General features: G+C 39.1%; 3 protein-coding genes across 3 annotated transcripts; all 3 read right to left on the bottom strand.

Moving 5' to 3' along the window:
• Window positions 1-798: 798 nt before the first annotated feature.
• LOC143620730 (uncharacterized) lies at window positions 799-2479 on the bottom strand. Its single transcript, XM_077092354.1, has 6 exons — window positions 2354-2479; window positions 1833-2226; window positions 1533-1763; window positions 1356-1438; window positions 1185-1273; window positions 799-1076 (listed from the first exon to the last, which is right to left on the bottom strand). Exons 1-3 carry the CDS (start codon window positions 2385-2387, stop codon window positions 1667-1669), a joined length of 525 nt encoding a protein of 174 aa, XP_076948469.1. The 5' UTR covers window positions 2388-2479; the 3' UTR covers window positions 799-1076; window positions 1185-1273; window positions 1356-1438; window positions 1533-1666.
• A 23-nt stretch (window positions 2480-2502) lies between these two features.
• LOC143620647 (polycomb group protein EMBRYONIC FLOWER 2-like) lies at window positions 2503-5034 on the bottom strand (the record flags this gene model as incomplete). The annotated part of the gene is made up of 13 exons (XM_077092290.1): window positions 2503-2687; window positions 2778-2831; window positions 2931-2983; window positions 3074-3138; window positions 3217-3311; window positions 3378-3443; window positions 3540-3676; window positions 3765-3812; window positions 3898-4054; window positions 4135-4246; window positions 4450-4505; window positions 4590-4722; window positions 4892-5034. Coding segments are annotated over 13 exons (1239 nt in total), but the record flags the coding sequence as incomplete, so codon positions are not given.
• Window positions 5035-10347: 5313 nt separating this feature from the next.
• LOC143620679 (uncharacterized protein At1g28695-like) lies at window positions 10348-12166 on the bottom strand. The gene is made up of 3 exons (XM_077092316.1): window positions 11914-12166; window positions 11427-11813; window positions 10348-10848 (listed from the first exon to the last, which is right to left on the bottom strand). Exons 1-3 carry the CDS (start codon window positions 12163-12165, stop codon window positions 10348-10350), a joined length of 1140 nt encoding a protein of 379 aa, XP_076948431.1. The 5' UTR covers window position 12166.
• Window positions 12167-21339: the final 9173 nt, after the last annotated feature.

Below are 21339 nucleotides of genomic sequence, written 5' to 3'. Positions count from 1 at the left end.
AGAACCTAGATAGCTATATTAAATTATAATATATAAATATAATTAAAATAGTAGAGAGAAGGTGAGACGGTTATGTTACGTCTATTGTATAACATGATTTATTAGTTTGTTTAAGGGGGTGTCTGGGATTCCTTATTTTCATCAACTTATAACTTATAAATTTTTTGAAAAGTTAATAAGGTGTATAAGGTGTTTGGCAAACCATAAGGCCTTATGGATTTTAACTTATGGTGAAGGCAAAATAGAGGGGTTTTGAAAAGTTAGAAATATGCAACTTATTAACTTAATGAATTTGATTTACCTATTACACCCCTCCCACCCTTAAACCCCATTACACTCCTTTTAAAAAGAGTGTCCATTTTGGTCATTTTGGTCATCCCAACACATAAGTTAATCCAAACATTCTTTTAAAAACTTCTTTTCAAAATTTCATCAAATTTTTAAGTCCTTTTAATCAAAAGTCCTTTTTCACCTAAATAAGCAATCCCAAACACACCCTAAGTATGTTATGTGGTTCTCGTAGTTTTATACATATTTTTTAATTATAAAATGAATTTTACTCTGTTTTCACATTGTCGTCTACTTTTCTATTAATATATGTTTTTTTAACGTCTAACTGTTGAACTCTACATGAATTAAACCATTGGCTTCGTGTTCTACACCCTAGCTACATTAGACCGTGCGTAGTGGACAATGTCCAAAATCACCCCCCCCCCACCCAACAAAACCCACACACTCTTATTATATTCATTTACTTATTACAAGCAAACATTAGCTTAACACATTGTTTCGCCAAACACATTACATATGTTACTTGGTTACTCATCCACATAACTTGCACCATTAGCGTAATTTCAACGCAATCTCGCTATCAAGCAATTTGGCTACTTAATCAAACGTACTATACTGGTATGAGAAAGAAACAATTTACATCTTCACAACAACAGCTACTTGTCCGTCGTTTTTGTTTTCGGTAATTTGGTGTCTAGCTGTTTAGTATGGATCGACACTTGTGCATCTTGTTTGTATCCAGAAGCCCAATGCCATTTAGCAAACGCATGAATGCGTTCCAAGACCTGCAGCCAATTCACAAACACCTTTTTAATTTTGTTAATTTATTTAGCATTTATATTTATAGCATATTAAACTATTTGCATGATGATAAGAAGGGGTTGAATACATACATGACCAATTCCGGAGACTGGTCAACTCTTCTTTATGCTGGATGCAAAACGCCTCACAGGCCCAGGGCATATGGCCATCAGCCAGCACCCTAACGCCACGATCACAAACGATTTCAACTTTTACTCTTTTAAGTTAAATCGTAAAAACAAATTAAAGTAGATTTGAATTACCGTTGGTCCTCCTTAAACACGTTCCACAGATGCATCATTCGCTTCTGGGGTTCGGTAGCACCGCCAAACCGATGATTCAAATTCTGAATTCAAGTAAACGTTGTACGTTATTTATTATTTATTATCTATTATTGCATGTAACTGTTATTAAACTTGTTATCTGTTACCAACACTTACCCTTATGTCCTCGATAGCAGCAACCTCCTTATCAACCTCGTCTTCACTGTCTGCCTCAGCAAACACCTCCGCCAAGACATTGGCTAAAAGTAGAAAAACCAGAATTAGATACTGATTGCGTGCTGTAAAGTTAGTTACAGACAATAAAGAAATAGAGGATTAAAAGGTGAGATTGTGAGAACCTGAGCTGTATGAGAATGCACGAAATCCCGTCTCTCCAGCCGGGATAGGCTGAAACAAGAAAAGAAGAAAATCATGTTTAAAATTCTATGAAAAGAAATTTAAAAATGCTCAACATACTTTCTAGCATTGTGTCTTCTTGATCTTGCAGAGCGCGGACCTCTGGTGGATGGGGCGCTGGGTCCAGGTGCTGATGTGGAAGGCGGTTCTTGTACAGAAAAAATGCCACCAACAGCATCAGCAGCAGCAGCAGCAGCTCTTGACTGACCAGCTGCGGTAGGACTGTATAACAATTCCCAATCCAGAGGCTCAGAACCAACAGACATTTGGAAAGAAGTGATGCTTGTTTCTGATGATCTTTTTCTTGCAGATCGCGGCCTGGTGGTTGGTGGGATGCCGAGTCCAGATGCTAATGTGGGAGCCGGTTCTGGCACAGGAAATATGACATCAGTAGCATTAGCAGCAACACTTGACTCTCCAGCTACAGTAGCCGCGGTAGGATTGTGTAAACCACCTGAAATTTGGAAAGAAGCAAAACCAAAATTTCAAACTTAATTTCAGAGAAAATTAATGAACAATTGTCAATATGATCTATCCTATCTTGCCAGGCATATATAAGTCGAAATCAAGTAAGGGCGCACGATTTGCATTTTGATTTTGTATCGTTGAACCCATTCTTCTCGTGGGCCTTCGGCTGTGAAAAATGAGATTATGTTTAGTTAAATATGAAAATGAATTTGCTTGAACGTATTCAAAAGCAAAAGCCTATAAAACAGCCTCACTTCCAAAAGAAATACTCCCTTTCTCCAGTATGAAGTTTTTCGCCAAATGTCTGAATTCAAGAATAAAAAAACCTTACAAAAAAAAAAAAAAAAAAAAAAACTTTATGCAATCATAGAAAAGAAAAAACAGAAATATGACCTCAGATGATAATGTGGGGATAGATATAGCCACAAGCTGGTGACCCCCTTCATCCTAAACAGCAGCATTATAAGCTATGGTAAGTTTGTTTTCTATTTTAACGTGGAAATTAAAAACCATGTTCGATTCATGAAATTAACCAACCAAGAACTCATAGTTAAAAAGATCATGAGAAGCTGGAAGGTGACGTTTAAGTCCCTGAAAGATGACACCAAGAAATACATATCAACATCATAATACTCTTTTTAAGGGAAATAAGTACTGAAAAATATTATACACAAATAAGTCCATATTTACCATGAAGCTTGCATAATTCAAGGTGCAAATTGGACAAGTGTAATCCTCTTTCACTGCATAATATTTAGCATGTTCTCAGATTTCAACAAGGAAACATACTAAAAAAAAGTAGAAACCCTTATTATACAGTAAACAAAAGATACCTTCAGTCCTCTGCAACTTATTATCGTAGTATTTGTATATGTATACCACCTTTCCTGTTCTAGGCCTGACAACAAAAGCATAACCAACTGTAAATTTGTTTCCAGAATGGAATGCAAAGAGATACACTTCAAACATTAACTACCTTACAACTTGAAGCGGATTATGTGTAGAATTTAAGTCCAGAAGGGGTATATCTTTTGCCCAAAGCTCCTGTGCTGTTATAGCAACATGTACTTGCTGCAATATACTCTATGGTAAGCAATTTAAAATAACCAGTAAGAACACAATCAAGAAGATACGTACCCCTTCTTCTTCAGAGTTTGGTTGAAATTTAAAAGATACGAACTTCTTCCCATCTGAACAGCTCAACTGTAAATCAACCCAACACCAATCAAGCTGACAGTCGTTGACATCAACTGTGTTGCACTCTAGTATTGTTTCATTAAATATACTCAATAAGTTTACCTTCATGCAACATGATCTCAAGCTTACAGTTGACATAAGCCAAGCTTTCTCTCCTAGACTTATATCAGGAGAATTTTCCTTTGAAAAATGAACAAAGTCAACTGGAGACTTCCCCATTAAACAGCAACCCTCTTTAGCTACAAAAGCAGGAACAAATCTTATGTAAGAAAATAAACCAAAGAAACTGAACATCGCATGATATCAGTTATATGAATTGTATCTTACAGGGAAAAACCTTTCGACCCTCAGTCAGATCAATCTCTGTTTGATTAGCTGAAAGAAACAAAAAAGCTCACAAATTAAACAAACAAAAACAGAATATTTTTCAAATGCAGTCAAACTAGCAAGCATGCCATACCAAAGCTAACCAGAAGTACTGCAAGAGAGCCAGGTTTGACTTGTGCTGATAATTTGTTAATCTCATGAAGAACAAATTTGGAAGCCATTGTCAGTGCTCCATCAAAAGCAGTCACCTTGCAGGCTCGTTTGAACCTATAATTGCTAGATTGCTGCGTCTAGAAACCAACCAAGAAAATCAAACAGTGGCATTAGTATAATCCAAATACAACACACACACACACACACACAGAACTACCTCCCCATCTGGCGTAGGCACTGATCTTGCCAATAGTACATACAGAGGAAAGATGGACAATGTTTGCAGTCCATCATCATGAAGTCTGTTAGTGGATACTGATAATTGTACCCTGAAAAAAACACAATCCAATCAACAAACAGTGAGCATTTAACCTTCATCACTTAAATATCTACAAAAAATAGGAAACAAAGGATTTATAACTGACTTGTTATGTAAACAACATAAGATATAAAGAAACAAGATAATGTTACAGTGAATAAAATATATAGTTAATGAGTTGAAAAGGCTTTGAGATTATGTAGTATCCCTTACTTTGTTTTGTTCTTCTCTTCTATCTTGTAACGCAAACATCTTGTTAGAAATGGTGGCTGCACAAAGATCATACAAACTGTTAATAACGCTCTACATATGTATCAGCAAAACGGAGAAGAATTAACAAATAAGTAAATTACATTTCTAGAAGCCCGGTCTTGAATAAGGTCGTAAAATCCTAAAGGCCTCAAATAAATTGACAGGCTTTCTTTTGCTGCTTCTCTTTCTTCCTCGGGCAATTGAGAAAGAATATGTTCCGAATCACTGAAGTAACTGCAAAAATGATAATTTGGCAATCAGACACAAATAACTGATTGGAGAACCAATAACAATATAAGAAAAAACACAAGCAAATAATACTGCACATGCAATAGACGCCATATACTGTCTAAAGAAAGCTTAATTGTCAAGATAGATACAACAAAATGCAAGGTAAACATACTCGATTTCATGAGAAACAACAGGTGAGACTGGGGCTGTTCTTGTTTGACGCCATATCACAAACTCCGTATTTTCGGCACTTCGGTCCCCTGCAAGCCTGCATATTACAAATGTTGAACTAATCCAGTTAAAATGATGTGCATTTTAAAAGTCCAAGACTTTCCCCTGTTTTAAAACACTTTCAGAAAATTATTTCTAAACAAAAGTTGTAGATAACATTTTGTGATTCCGACAATGAAGAGTGTACCCGATCGGTATTAAAACCGATTTTATATGAATTTCATTTTAAAATCATTTCCTTTTCTAGTATAGTTTCGACGAACACAAAAACCGAGATCTTGACCACCTTAGAAACAAATTTCTATCTCAAAGATTCGTAATAAACATATCAAGGATTTCAGACACATAACTAATGCGATCCACATTACTGATCGATAGATCTAATCAAAGAGAACTCATACAAGTATAAACCAATCAACAAATACCTAATCGGGCGAGAAACAAATGAAATTAACATAAAGATATTAGATCTAATCGATTAACAATTAACGCATATCAAATGAATAAAAGGAATTTGTACCCTGAACTTGTAGCTACTGACGCCATTTTCAAACTCTTCAAGATTGATTTTACTTCAAACCCTAACTTTTCCCCTCTTCAAATGTATGATGTAGTTTTTAGTGTGTTGGGCTATAAATCTAACATCGTATATATAATCGTACAAGTTTCAACTTAACCCCTACATCTTAATTAATAACAATCAAACTTCGCATTAATAAACAATGCAACTACAACCCCCAAGGCCCCAAAGGCAGAATAATTAAAACTTAACACCCTACAAGATAGTAAACACTAAAGTACCGTGTAATACAAGATATATCTCAAATAACAATGTATTCATTGAGGGCCTAATATTTCAAATACCGACACTATAAACAAAGTGACACAGATTCACAATAGACAATGCCTCGCAACGTCTCATAACCGTAACACAATCATACAACCAGTGTCCTAAAGTTGCCATTATGAATCAAGAAATTAACAAAGGGTGTCATATAATAACTTCTTGTAGCAGAACCATAGTTACCTAAATCGCGGTACGCTCCGGGTACGGGAACGAAATACGGGTACGCAATTCGCTCAACGTGACGTATTCGGTACGGAGGGGGGTGGGTTCATTTCGGTACGAACCGGTACGGTGTACCATAGTATCCGGTTCGGTGTAACCAATTTAAAACAAAAATTACCAAAACATTAATTCCATAACCTATAACAAAATGCTATCCATAACATATTATCCAAAACTAAAATTCCATAACATATTATCCAAAAAAGATTATCCATAATTCCATAACATATTACAATATTATGCATAATTCAATAAGAACCATAACAGATAATCCAAAACAAAAGTTCCAAAACAGAAACAGATTCTTAAAACGAAAGTTCCAAAACACGAAAATAGAAACAGATTTTAAAATTACTAATCAGCACGTTTCCTTTTTCCCTCCAAATACGTAGAAGTTGAACAGAAGCGTGGCCAATTTTGACGGAACGCTAAAAATCAGGGAACTCTAATCGATCGGAACGCTAAAAAAACGATCCAATTGACGAATTTCACATCACCGGAAACACGATTTCATTAGTGTATTGATTGATTAAATTACCGTATTGAATCGACGTACCATCGGAATTGGTACGCGATTTCATTAGCGTTCGGTACGCTACCGTATTGCGTCTCGGCACACTCCATACCAATACGCTATTCGCGCTTCATGGAGCGTATTTGGTAACTATGAGCAGAACTACCAATCAAAGTGGATGATGTACTATCGGTTGTGACTGAAGAGAACCATTTAAGACACAACTTAAATGTCATCCAAATTAAGTGAGTTTAAGAAACAACTGTCCTGAGATTATCAAATGACATTGTCTCTCATAGTAGGCAATCTTATAGTATACCAGTCAATAATTGTTTTACAAACTTTATTCAACTTGAGGGAAATTAATCATGAAGCTAACATTTGTTTTAGAGGTGACATTTAATCACTTCTCTTATTTTGCAGTTGACAGATTTATGTTTCAACTAATGTTTTCACCATGATACAAAAGATCAGGAATCAACTCAATAAGATTATAATAGATTTTGTATTAATTTACAGAAGCCAGTTACATTAAATGTTGTTTTAAACCTTCTACGATAAAATTTAGGCTACAATAGTCTCAAGATTAATAGTAAACTTAGAGGACTTCATTATCAAGTAAAAACTAAATTTTATTTTGTGTACCGAAGAATTTAATAAAAATTCAACAATCAAAAGCTCTCAGAACAATGATATGTTTATTTTAGCCCTGTACAGTGTACACGTTTAAAATTCAACAATCAATTTTTATGTGACTCGAAGAAACAAAGAGTGTACCTAACTGGAATTCATCACGCAAACTTCCAAATCAGTTGCTTGTTTTGTCTACATTTTGACCAACTACAAAAACACCAGATTTTGACCACTTAAGAAAAAGTTCTGGTTCACTCATCTCAAAAGAGATTCGTAATAAGCATCTTAACTCTCAAGCACCCTAGTCTAGGGGTGTAAACGAGCCAAGTCAAGACCGAGCTCGGTTCGTTTTGACCTATGGAAGCTTACTCTCAGCTCATTTATTAATTATTCTATACACATTTTTTTGTAATTATATATATAACTTAGAGAAAAACCTTAAACGAGCCTAAGCTCAGCTCGAGCTTGTGTACCTTAAACGAGCCAATCTCGGCTCGAGCTTGTTGTGCAGCGTAAAACTAATACATAGAAGTCCAAACGAGATTAAGCCTAGAAATATACAAGCCTTGTTAACGCACAACGATCCTGAACAAGCTTCCCATACAAGTTTCGAGCTCAAGCTCAATAACTAAACGAGTTTTCTTTTAGGCTTGTTTTGACCTATGATAGCTTAAGCTCGGCTCGGTTATCAATTATTTTATACATGTTTTTAATTATATTTATAACTTTGAGAAAAACCTTAAACAAGCTGAAGCTCCGCTCGAGGTCATGTAGTACCTTATACAAGCCAAAGCTAGGCTCGAGCTCGGTTGTGCAGTGTAAAACTAATAATAGAAGTCCAAACTAGGGGATAAATGAGCCGAGCTACTCGAGATCGGCTTGTTAAAAAGCTCGTTCGAACCGAGCTTTATCGAGCCCGAGCCCAAGCTTTACTTATCGAGCTCGAGCCGGCTCGCGAGCCTAAATGAGCCTACCATTTATATAATTTTTTTATAATATATATTTAATAATTATTAATTAATAAATTAATGTTATGAATAAATAAATTAAAATAACTAAATAATATATATTCTTTTATACATAAAATTATAATAGAAAAAAATATATAAAATAATTATAATTATATATAAAAATAATTGATAAATAGTAAACGAGCCGAGCCCGAGCCGAGCTCGAGCTTCAAAATCCATTCACGAGCCGAGCTCGAGCTTTGAAAATAGAGCTCGAAACGAGCCGAGCTTGAGCTCGAGCTCTGTGTAAGTTAAACGAGCCGAGCCGAGCTCGAGCCTAGTCGAGCTCGGGCTTGGCTCGGCTCGGCTCATTTGCACCCGTAGTCCAAACGAGATTAAACCTAAATATATACAAGCCTCAACGAGTCTAAACAAGCTTCCCAAACAACGCTCGAGCTCGATAACTAAGCGCGCTTTATTTGAGGCTCAGCTTGAGCTCGATAAACCTCGGTTCATTTCGAGCCTTTTAATCGAACCGATCTCAAGTAATGTGATTCTCATTACAACTGTAGTCCAGATTACTGATGAATATATCCAATTATAGCATATAATGCATACAATTAAAAACCAAATCAACATTCAACAGATACATATATGAACGAATACTATACTATCGAGTAAGTGACCCTAGGTTCAATTTCAAGCCCTAATTTTGGCCTATTTAAATGTTTGATTGAGGTTTTAGAAATAATTAATAGATTCAACTTCACAAATTAAATCAACGATAGATTATTATTATTATAATTACCTGAACTGTGTGAATTAGCTAGCCCATGGTGACGTGGAGAGTGTGTGTTTCCGGCGAGATTGGAGAGTTTGATGACCGGCGACTGGGACGGTTATTACGTCATCAACTCTGTATTTGGTAATTTAGATATTTTTCAAATTTTGGATTCGAAACTAGCATTGAACCCGAACATTTTTTATAATGGGATTTTCGGTATTGGTACTTTATTTGATATAGCGTGGTTTGGTCGTGTTTTGCCTAGCAGCTCGGGTGTGGAAAAAGAAAACCGAAAAAAAATAAACTAAAAACCGAATCGTGTCCGTGACCCAAGATTTTGTTATCTAGTTTACCTGACATGTCAAGATTATTGTTGTAACATATTAATCGTTTAAGCGGGATGTAGAAAAAAATTATTGTCGTATTTCTCACACAAGCTATATATATGCATCGTCGTTGTAGATGACTTTGATGATCTGATTATTACTTAAGATCTGGGTGCATCATTGCATCCCTTATGTGTTGTTAAAGATCGTATGAGAAGAAAATGAAGAATTTATATTATGTATTCTTTTATAACTGTTAAAAGTAATTTTTATGTCAATTTTAATATATTTTTAACGTCCAACTTAAAGGACCAAACGTGTAATTTTCATAAAGTTTTGAGAGCGAAACCATAATTTAACCTTACCGTTACCGGATGAACAACAGTTAGTTAAGCATAACTAATACTTATTCTTTATATCCAAGTTTGAATTTTAATTTGACAAACAATTTGTAGCCATCTACGACAACTACAACACATATAGATCATAAGGCTCAAAATACTTGTCCCAAGGTGTGTTTGTATAACCCAAACAACCCACTATCAATGAGACATGAGACCAAATTATGTAGTAACAACACACGGATCATAGATCATATGTCTTAAAATGATTTGTTATAAACCAAGCCGACCAAAACCGTCGGTTCTAGTACCAGCTCCCCTTATGATCTACCAAACCGGTTCTAAACCGAATCGAACCGACTTGGACCAGCTCTACTTTAAATTGGTTTCTAAACCAAACCGGTTTGGACCATGGTTTGACCAAACCGGTTCTGTTTGGGAAAACCGGTTTTGTACACCTCTACCACTAACACATAATAAGGCCCAAAGCGTAAAGTCTTAATAGATGTGGATCATAAGCCCCAATATGACTTATTATGAAAATAACTATGAAAATAGTTTGTTACATTTTACAAATTAAATAAAATAAAAAGTTCAAAGGTCCATATATCAAAGCCAAATATACAAAAATCTTGTGGTTTAAAAACAAAATACAGATGAAATTTCTAAAACTTATAAAATAAACATAATACAACTTCTGATCAAAATAATTTGTTGCACATTATACAAAACTTTACAAAAGATAATATATACACACTCCATTTCTCTCAATTCTCAACATCATTGTTTCCATGAATGTCGACATGCTGCGTGATCAGACCAGTGAAACTTCAACATATCATCCTCACAAGAAGCCTTAAACCTTTTCCAATCATGAAGAACCTTGATCAAATAAGTGACTTTAGCTTTAATACTCTGGCAACAATTCGCATGAACCGTCGAAACCTCCTTAACATCTCTACTATTTTGACAAAATCCACTGAAACATACCGTGTCTAAAAACCTAACTCGAAGGCCTAACCGTTTAAAAGCGCCTTTTCTCATTAAATCGTATAGAACATCTTGTTCTTTCTTCCCTTCTGAGTTATCTTTCTCTTGATACCATTCGTCGTACAATGCAATGGTTTTTTTGTTTGATCTGATCATGTAGAAACCTGTGTTGATCGGGTTGTTGTGTGACCATTGATCACCGTTAAAACGATCTACGCTGATTTGAAGGTCCAAGGTTTCGTCCATCATTAGCTGTGGAAATGGATTCCTTAGCCATAATATATCCATATCCTACAAATTTGAAGAACATAGAGTTAGATATAGAATATCATCAATATGTTGAAGAAAATAAATTACATCAAAATTTAATATATCTTTTATTTTGCTTATTAATGTATAAAACTTACACTTCTTTTCACTATATATTGGATTCAAAATAGTTAATCATGTCTAGTACAATTGTGTGCAATGTATTATATTAAGTGGTATTGATGCGGTTATTATATATAGCAGGTCCCTAGGCAGATTTCATATCGGTCATGAACGGGAGATATTCGGTTTATAAGAAATTTGACAGTAACACGTTTTTGAACGCAGTACATAACGCTTTTGGACGCGCTGAATGTGGTTGAAAAAAAAGACTCCGTTTAGGTGATTGGTAAAGAAAGTTGTGCGAATTTTAATGGACAAAACAAACGATATTAGTTGATATGAAGGATCAGACACCAAATTTAAAAGCTGATAACACAAGTATGTTGCAATCAATAAATTAGCACACAAATGAACATAGTTTTAAACAATTAGAAAGGTGAAATATGTTATATTTTTTAAGTTTTTATAAAATAGAAAAGTTGAATTGAGTAGCTTACCGTGAAAATAAAGTTGTAACCATGTTTAAGAACATCTCCAAGGAAAAGTATTCTTCTCCACATCATCTTTATGAAATCATCGGACATGAACATCTTCTCACCACCATCAAACTCGACACCCTCGGTTTCCAATTTGTAGCAGTGTAGTTTTAGAAACATGCATTTGTCATAGGCAGTTTGATCAACCGCAATGATCAAAAGATGTTCCTTAAGCGAGTGAGTGCCTTCACCTAGCCAAAAGGCGTCTAGGAATATGTCAAGCATGGGTTTATCGCCTTCAGTGTAGGCTTTATTAGCAACGACTATGATCACGGTATTGGTTTTGGTTGAAGCTCCTGCCAATGCCTCTCCTAACTCATCTCTACATGTATTTTCGTGCATGTCGGGCTACAAAATGTTGACATGAACATACACGGTTAAGCGCTAATGATCATAAGGGATCCATGAAATCATGTATAGGGCTTGAGGATATCATGAGGAAGCTCACCATAGATGGTTGTGATTGTGATTGTGATTGTGATGGTAATTCTGGTTCTGGTTCTGATTCTGATTCTGATGGTAATATTAGGGGATTGGAACGGTAAAATTTATTGGTCATGTTTGCTATCGACAAGGATCCGTCCTTGTTTGATCCAAGATAAATGACGAAAAGAGTAAAAAGGGAGAAAGACCATAGGCCAAGAAGAATTCGAGCTTTGGGATGTTGATCACCCGATATTTCGTGTTCTATTGCTTTCATGATGGCGAGATGGTGTTTTCCGGTTGATTTGGCCGCAGGGATTGATGGATTGTTATGTGATCATTATGTTTGATGGGTAGAGTATGATGATGATGATTGATAATGAAAAGAACCAAAAAGTTTGAAGGAAATGAAGAAACTTGATTGATAAAGAAAGTAAAGAAAAGAAAAGAGGAAATACAAGCCATTTAAGACATAACTAACGTAACTAACTTATGTGGGATGTGATGAGGCTCAATGGACAAGCGACTTATGTGTGTCCAAATATGAGGACATCTTTTAACTTAGCATTAAACCAAATATTGTGTAAAAAACTAAAACCGTTAAACCCATAACGTTTAAATTAAACTAGGTAAAAAACCGTCACGTTGCAGTGGCACCACATATCAGTATCGATCAAGTTTATTATAGTAACGACGGTAAATCCAAAAAATAAATTAGTAAACACACATAATAGTATTGAAACTCGTATGATTTATGACAAAAAAAACATATTTAACACGACAAGAATTCGGTTGATAGTTGACGCAAATTTAATCGGTATCAATTAGGCTCGTGACGGTACTCAAAACTAGGGGTGAGCACGGTTTGGTTCGGTTCGGTCATTGGGTAAAACCCAAACCTAAACCTAAGCTATCGGTTATTTTAGAATACCAACCAATCAGTTTTTGGTTATTCGATTATTCGGTTATTCGGTTTTCGGTTATTTTCGGTTTCGGTTTAGGTTATTTTCGGTTTTTTTATTGTGAGTAGACATTACAAAAAAAAAAAAAATTCAAAAAAAAAAAAATAGAGTACCTCATACGTATTGAATTCAAAATACAAAAATAGGCACGTGTTATGTGGAACTAAACAAATACAAAGTTGTTTGAGTAGTAGAGTTTAAAATTCAATAACGTTCTTAATAAAAAAACTAAAGGTTTCCCGAATCTTCATTCATTGTCTTATTTATCTTCAAAGTTTAGACTCAATCTTGATCATCTTCATCACCGTTAATGGTAGATTCTTTTGTTGTTATGTTTCTGGTCATAACATCTTAAAAAAAACACGTAGAAAACATAGGTTCGATTAATCGGTTCGGTTCGGTTTTTTTTGGTTTTTTTAAAATGGATAACCTAACCTAAACCCAAAAAGCGGTTTTCTGAAAAACTAAAAATTTAACCGCCGGTTAATGCTTCGGTTCGGTTTTTTTCGATTCGGTTTTTTCGGTTATACGGTTTTGGTTCGGTTAATTCGATTTTATGCTCATCCCTACTCAAAACAAAACCCCCCATTAAAAATTGTCTAACGCTTAGATACCAAAATTTAACATATATATAAGAAAATTAGAGTTAAAAATTAATTTAACACATTCCATTTTGTCACACCCGGCCCTGAGCGGCGGAAACAGCCGGGCGCGCGCGAGTGGGGATTGATAATTAAGCACGGGCCATTGCAAACATTCAAAATAAGATTTTCATTGCGCATGAAAAGTTTAATACAAATACATTACATTGTTTAAAAATTACAATAAAACATCCAAGTATAAAAACTGTTGAAGATTTCCATGCCATATCCCCTTTGCGCGGCGGGAACAACCACGCGCATCGAAGGGATAGAACTAAAATCTTCCAAAAAGCTAGTTTTAGATGTTCAGCGTGAGGTGCTCTAAGTGTGACTCCATGCGCTACCTAGTTATCTCCTGAAAGACACGTAAAACATTTGAATCAGTATAAACTGAGTGAGTTCACAAGTTTTAGTAACTTGATAAATCGTATTGCATCATAGTCTTGATAAAAATCATATTGAAACACATTTCTGATTTCATGTCTAAACATATGCTTGATAATCCGTATGAAAACATAGATCTGACAACATATTTCTGATAGATCCGTTCCGCGGGTTACGCGCGAACGTTTCTGGAAAACGTGCTCGTCCATGCAAAGTGGCGCTGCCACTACGAGCTAAATAATGTAATGCCGTCCCGCGGGTTACGCGTGGACATTTCTGAAAAACCGTGCTCGTCTATGCAAAGAGGCGCTGCCCCTACGAGCTAATCAATAATTCCGTTCCGCGGGTTACGCGCGGACGTTGTGCTGGAAAACAAGGCGCTCGTCCATGCAAAGAGGTGCGACCCCTACGAGCGGGCTCAACCCCATAGTACTGCCCCATGACCATACTAGGCACTCGTCCATGCAAAGAGGTGCGACCCCTACGAGTGGGTGGATCAAACCAGCAGTCCCTACCCTTAGAGTTCCAATGGTAAAGTGATCACTTACTCGAATTCTGGCGCACATACATCGTAAACCATAGATAACCGTTTGCATTGCTCATCATGAAACATAATTTAAACACAATCGTTCGCATAACTTGTAAGTATACCATGATAAATCGTAATTTAAGTACGTGTCCCTCGCCCCGAAAACAGTTTAAAAACAGTGAAAATAGGGGCTGTGAGACTCACCTGTGGTTCTTGTTAAGGGATTAATCGAGATTCGGGTTTTCTTGGTGTTGGCCTCGGAATTGAAGGTCTAGAATACGATTAAATAACAAGAAGTATATAAGAAATAGGAGAATATAAGGGTTGGAAAGTAGATCTCAAGGTTATAATCTCGGCTTACCTAGTAACAGGATCGGAAATGAAAACAACGGATGCTTGGGAGATGATTAGTGCAAGTTTGCAGTTCTTAAGAGAGAAGTTTGAAGTGTGTTTTGGGTGATAATTTGGGTTACATATTTATAGGCAAGATTCAGGGAACACAATCCCTTGCTTTAGGGGATTGTAATCTTTTCATATCTAGGTGTAATGATGGTAAAGTATGGAAATTATTATTATTTATTTAAAAGTGGAGTAGTGGATAAAAGATTTTGATTTGATTTGGACAGGACATGCAGGTCTGTGGTTGGTGGGAGTAGGGTGGCTGACAGTTGACTTTTCATGTTACAGTGTGCTTTTTCAGGTACTTTTGTCAGTGTACAGTAAAGAGTGGAAAATCTCTGAAACACGCTAGTGTTTCCTTTTGGGCGGGAGTAATCTCCTTACATCTGGAGAATAGACTAAGTGTTCTGCGCGTATCACTTTGTGCGCATAGCTTTCTGCGTGAAGGACATTTCTTTGCTGCGGGTAGGTACGTAACCTTCTCGCAGTCAGGGACATTGAGTTTCATTTGTAAATTCTCCAGGTGGTCTTGGTATTTCAACATAGTGATCAGTCATGTTGAAGTCAATTCCATCTTGGAGCTTCAGACAAACTAGCTCTCAATGTTCCCGCCATGCGGGGAGGTTAGTTCCCCTTCCGCACGCGCATAAACGATTTGGGATGCACCCGCCTTAGCATCATGCGGGACGGTCAACCCATTAGACAACATAAAGTTAAGTTACATGAAAACATAAAGCCAAAACATTCGCGCATGGCGCATATAACATATGCGCACGCTGGTTCTTACATTGCAGGGCGCACATAACGTGCCCGCGCTGACTCCAACATAGCGCGCTCGCGCAGGGCGCACATAACACATGCCCGCGCTGATTCTAATATAGCGCGCTCGCGCAGGGCGCACATAACACATGCCCGCGCTGATTCTAATATAGCGCGCTCGCGCACGGCGCACATAACACATGCCCGCTCTGATTCTAATATAGCGCGCTCGCGCACGGCGCACATAACACATGCCCGCGCTGATTCTAATATAGCGCGCATAATATTCACAATCACCTAATTATTAGGTTGATTACTTAGTTTATAGGGTTGGGAAATTACCGGGTGTCACATTTTCCCCCTGTTAAGAGAATTTCGTCCCGAAATTTAGGAGACGTCGCTGGCAGAAGCCATGCTCTGAAAGAGGTGTGGGTATTTCTGGCGCATTTGATCTTCTCTTTCCCAAGTGAATTCAGGCCCACGCCTTGAGTTCCATTGAACCTTTACTAACTTGATTCGACTTCTGCGCAACTTTTGTTCTTTCCAATCGGTTACTGCTATAGGTTCTTCTACGAAGTGCAGTTGTTTGTCGATGTGAATCTCTTCCAACGGTAGAATCAACGTTTCGTCAGATAAACACTTTTTGAGGTTGGACACATGAAACGTATCATGAACTCCACTGAGTTCGGCGGGTAAACGGAGTTTATAAGCAACCGGACCGATCCTTTCCAGGATCTCAAATGGTCCAATGTAGCGCGGATTCAACTTTCCTCGCTTGCCGAAACGGGGGACTCCTTTCCATGGAGAGACTTTCAAAAGTACTCTATCCCCTACTTGAAACTCCAACGGTTTCCTTCGCACATCTGCGTAGCTCTTCTGTCTGTCGCGCGCTGTCTTAAGGCGATCCCGTATCTGAAAAATCTTGTCTGTTGTTTCTTGGATCAATTCTGGACCAGTCATTTGCTTGTCACCCACTTCAGCCCAGCACAGTGGGGATCTACACTTGCGCCCATACAAAGCTTCAAACGGCGCAGCCTTGAGGCTTGTGTGATAACTGTTGTTGTAAGAAAATTCAACCAATGGGAGATGAGTATCCCAGCTACCTCCGAAATCGATTGCGCACGCGCGCAGCATATCTTCCAATGTCTGGATTGTTCGCTCGCTTTGCCCATCCGTTTGGGGATGATAAGCCGTACTCATGTCAAGACGAGTACCTAAAGCCCCTTGTAACGATCTCCAAAACCTTGAGGTGAACCGACTATCTCTATCAGAAATGATGGACACTGGGACTCCATGTTTTGAAACTACTTCTCGAATATACAATCGGGCTAACTTTTCCATCTTATCGGTTTCCTTGATCGGCAGGAAGTGCGCTGACTTAGTTAGCCGATCTACAATAACCCAGATCGTGTCGTAACCCCCAGGTGTCCTTGGCAGTTTGGTAATGAAGTCCATAGAGATTTGTTCCCACTTCCACATGGGAATTTCTGGCTGTTGAAGCAACCCTGATGGTTTCTGGTATTCAGCCTTTACCTTCGAACACGTCAGGCACTTACTGACATACATCGCGATGGCGCCTTTAAGATTGGGCCACCAATACAGCACTTTAACATCTTGGTACATCTTGTCTGCGCCAGGATGTACGGAATACCGCGTCTTGTGAGCTTCGTTTAATACTTGCTCGCGCAATCCTCCCTTGAGAGGGACCCATATGCGGTTAGCGAAATATAGATTGCCGTTCTCTTTAAGTTCCAAACTCTTAATCATACCCCCAAGGGATTCGTTTTTAGCAAACTCTGGTTTCAAGGCTTCTTGCTGAGCGTCTCGGATGCGGGTAGAGAGCTCTGCGCGAATGGTCAACCTTAGAGCCTTGACTCGTAGCGTTTTTATTCGCTCCTTCCTACTTAGCGCGTCTGCTACCACATTCGCCTTTCCAGGGTGATACTTTATTTCACAATCATAATCATTCAACAACTCCACCCATCTTCGTTGCCTCATGTTTAAATCCTTTTGATCGAATATATGTTGAAGGCTCTTGTGATCCGTGAAGATTATACACTTTGTACCATAGAGGTAATGGCGCCAAATCTTTAGCGCGAAGACAACCGCTCCAAGTTCCAGATCATGCGTTGTGTAGTTCTTTTCATTGGTCTTGAGTTGGCGCGAGGCATACGCTATGACTTTGTTTCGCTGCATAAGGACACATCCGAGTCCCTGATGTGAAGCGTCGCAGTAAACGACGATGTCATCCGTCCCCTCGGGCAGAGACAAAATTGGCGCACTACATAACTTCTGTTTCAACATTTGAAACGCCGCTTCCTGATTTTCGCCCCAAACAAACTTCTTGTCTTTCTGAGTTAGCGCGGTCAGAGGTAGAGCTATCTTGGAGAAGTTCTCAATGAAGCGTCGATAGTAGCCAGCTAGTCCTAGGAATTGCCTCACCTCAGTTGGGGTTTTTGGCGCTTCCCAGTTTTCGATGGCCTTGACCTTGGAAGGATCAACGTGTATTCCTTTCTCGTTTACAACGTGACCGAGAAAGTGAACTTCTCTAAGCCAAAACTCACACTTTGAAAACTTCGCATACAACTTTTCTTTCCTCAACAATTCCAAAATCAATCTCAGGTGTTGCTCATGCTCGGCCTTGGTCCGAGAGTAAATCAGAATATCATCTATAAATACAATCACAAACTTATCCAAGTATGGCTTGCACACGCGGTTCATCAGATCCATGAATACAGCCGGCGCATTAGTTAGCCCGAAAGGCATCACTAAGAACTCATAATGGCCGTATCTAGTTCGGAAGGCTGTTTTCGGCACATCTTCCTCATGGACCCTAAGTTGGTGGTATCCTGACCGTAGATCTATCTTCGAATAATAACTGGATCCCTGCAACTGGTCAAATAAGTCGTCAATCCTCGGCAAGGGGTACCGATTCTTGACTGTCAGCTTGTTCAGCTCCCTGTAGTCAATACACATTCTGAACGAACCATCCTTCTTTTTAACAAACAGTACTGGAGCTCCCCAAGGTGAAAAGCTTGGGCGTATGAAACCCTTATCCAATAGTTCCTGTAACTGATTGGATAGCTCTTGCATCTCAGATGGAGCTAGTCGATAAGGCGCTCGAGCTACTGGCGCAGCTCCTGGGACTAAATCAATACGAAACTCGACTTGTCGCGGCGGCGGTAATCCGGGCAAATCTTCAGGAAAAACTTCTGGAAATTCGCGCACTACTGGTAAGTCTTCAATTTTTCGCTCATCTCCTTTCTTCTATACTACATGCGCCAGGAAGGCGTAGCACCCTTTCCTTAGGCACTTGCGCGCCTTTAGGCACGAAATCAGTTTCGTCGCAACTCCCCTTCTTTCCCCTTGAATCACCAAGGTTTCTCCGTTCAACAGTGGGATCCGAACCTGCTTCTCATGGCAAATAACCTCCGCGTGGTTCTCGACTAACCAATCCATACCTATCACAATGTCAAAACTTCCCAAGTCTATTGGCAACAAGTTAATATTGAACCCGTGACCTCCCATGACTATTACACATTGTTCAGTTCTTTCGTTCGCGCATAACTGCCTACCATTGGCTAGTTCTATAGTATAAGGTGTGTCTAGCCTACTGGTTGCTAGGCCTAGGGAGTCTTTAAACTCGGCGGATATAAAACTTAGGTCAGCTCCAGTATCAAATAAGACAGATGCAAAATGGCCGTTAAGCAAAAACGTACCGGTTACCACATTCGGCTCTTCTTTTGCTTCGCCCGCGCCGATCACAAAAGCTCTCCCGCGAGCTTGGTTTCCCTTTTGCGGGCAATCCCGACTAAAATGCCCCGGCTTCCCGCATGCGTAGCAGTTGTCGCTCGCTCCAGCTTCTCTGATACGGCAATTCATCGTCTTGTGCCCTGGTCTGCCACATTTGGCGCATTCGATTCTTGCGCATTCACCCTCGTGGTGATACTTGCATTTGCTGCACCATGGGCGAGACCCGCTGTATCCTTTTCGCGGTGGCTCCGCGGCCTGAATCGCGTAAGTCCTTGCGCTTTCTTGCTTCTTGAACGGTGGCTGCTTGGAGTCGGACCCTCGGTGGTGAGAGTTCCACTTCCTCTTGGGATCAGAGGTTAGCTGCTCGATTCCGCGCGTAGTCAACATACCCGCACGGACCGTATCCCTTGTAAGGGTGATGGCCCGCGCTACCGCCTCATCAAAGGTTGGAGGCGCTGCGGCGTTGAGCGGAACCCTAACAACAGGAGGTAACCCAAAGATATACCTCTCGATCTTCTTTTCCTCCGTGTTTGCCATGTCTGGCACCAACTGGCAAAGCTCGTTGAACCGGTTGTTGTAGGCGTCGATATCTGTTCCTACCATGGTGTGGTTCCAGAATTCCTGTTGCAGGCTCTGAATTTCTGCGCGAGAGCAGAACTTTTTCATCATCATCTCTTTCAGCTCCTCCCAGGTCCTGTGGAGAGCAACTTCTCGCCCCAATGTTTTCGTTTGAAGCTTCCACCAAGACGAAGCTGCCTCTTGGAACATGCAGGTCGCGTAAAGGACCTTCTGGTTCTCACTACATCCGCTAATGGAGAGAACTGTCTCCATCTTGTCAATCCAGTTGTAGAGCCCAATGGCCCCTTCGGTACCCTTGAATGGCCAAGGCTTACAGGCCATAAATGTCTTATAGGAGCACCCTTTGTCCAAGGCTCCTGATTCGGGTTCTGGGGTCTCGTTCTCCTGACGACCCTGACTAGATTCGGCCTTGCAGGCCTCATGTGTTGCGATCGCTTGCGCGATTATTTCCGCGAGTTCCTCGGGTGTCATGGTAATTCCCCTGGCTCTAGTTGGAGGCATTCTCGCTTTAAAAGAGTGAAAATATATCAAACTTAGCGCATGTACTCTGAGCACATAATGTTCTTATTTTTATTCACTAGACACTGTGTGACCCGTGTTCCTAAGTGTGTGTATAGTTTCTTTTGAAAATATTTTATTTGAAAAGTATTTCATGCGATCCCCCAACGGTTATAGTCTAGGTTAAAACTTCTTTTCCTAGTTCGCTATAACCAGTGCTCTGATACCAATCTGTCACACCCGGCCCTGAGCGGCGGAAACAGCCGGGCGCGCGCGAGTGGGGATTGATAATTAAGCACGGGCCATTGCAAACATTCAAAATAAGATTTTCATTGCGCATGAAAAGTTTAATACAAATACATTACATTGTTTAAAAATTACAATAAAACATCCAAGTATAAAAACTGTTGAAGATTTTCATGCCATATCCCCTTTGCGCGGCGGGAACAACCACGCGCATCGAAGGGATAGAACTAAAATCTTCCAAAAAGCTAGTTTTAGATGTTCAGCGTGAGGTGCTCTAAGTGTGACTCCATGCGCTACCTAGTTATCTCCTGAAAGACACGTAAAACATTTGAATCAGTATAAACTGAGTGAGTTCACAAGTTTTAGTAACTTGATAAATCGTATTGCATCATAGTCTTGATAAAAATCATATTGAAACACATTTCTGATTTCATGTCTAAACATATGCTTGATAATCCGTATGAAAACATAGATCTGACAACATATTTCTGATAGATCCGTTCCGCGGGTTACGCGCGAACGTTTCTGGAAAACGTGCTCGTCCATGCAAAGTGGCGCTGCCACTACGAGCTAAATAATGTAATGCCGTCCCGCGGGTTACGCGTGGACATTTCTGAAAAACCGTGCTCGTCTATGCAAAGAGGCGCTGCCCCTACGAGCTAATCAATAATTCCGTCCCGCGGGTTACGCGCGGACGTTGT

This window comes from Bidens hawaiensis, unplaced genomic scaffold, assembly GCF_021521415.1.
Source record: "Bidens hawaiensis isolate Kalapana, Puna unplaced genomic scaffold, B.hawaiensis_p1.1 tig00002631_1, whole genome shotgun sequence".
NCBI lineage: Eukaryota > Viridiplantae > Streptophyta > Magnoliopsida > Asterales > Asteraceae > Bidens > Bidens hawaiensis.
The sequence above is the reverse complement of the archived record's forward strand: the minus strand, read 5'-3'. Positions and strand labels throughout refer to the sequence as shown.

What these genes read in the sequence shown, in the direction of transcription:
- LOC143620679 (XM_077092316.1), bottom strand. Translation starts at nt 12,165, where the DNA reads ATGAAAGCAATAGAACACGAAATATCGGGTGATCAACATCCCAAAGCT. An exon ending in CACAATCACAACCATCTATG is followed by an intron (nt 11,814 to 11,913) that starts GTGAGCTTCCTC and finishes AACATTTTGTAG; the next exon opens with CCCGACATGCACGAAAATAC. An exon ending in GTTACAACTTTATTTTCACG is followed by an intron (nt 10,849 to 11,426) that starts GTAAGCTACTCA and finishes TCAAATTTGTAG; the next exon opens with GATATGGATATATTATGGCT.
- LOC143620730 (XM_077092354.1), bottom strand. Translation starts at nt 2,387, where the DNA reads ATGGGTTCAACGATACAAAATCAAAATGCAAATC. An exon ending in ACAAAATCAAAATGCAAATC is followed by an intron (nt 2,227 to 2,353) that starts GTGCGCCCTTAC and finishes TCCAAATTTCAG; the next exon opens with GTGGTTTACACAATCCTACC. An exon ending in AGAAGACACAATGCTAGAAA is followed by an intron (nt 1,764 to 1,832) that starts GTATGTTGAGCA and finishes TTCTTGTTTCAG; the next exon opens with CCTATCCCGGCTGGAGAGAC.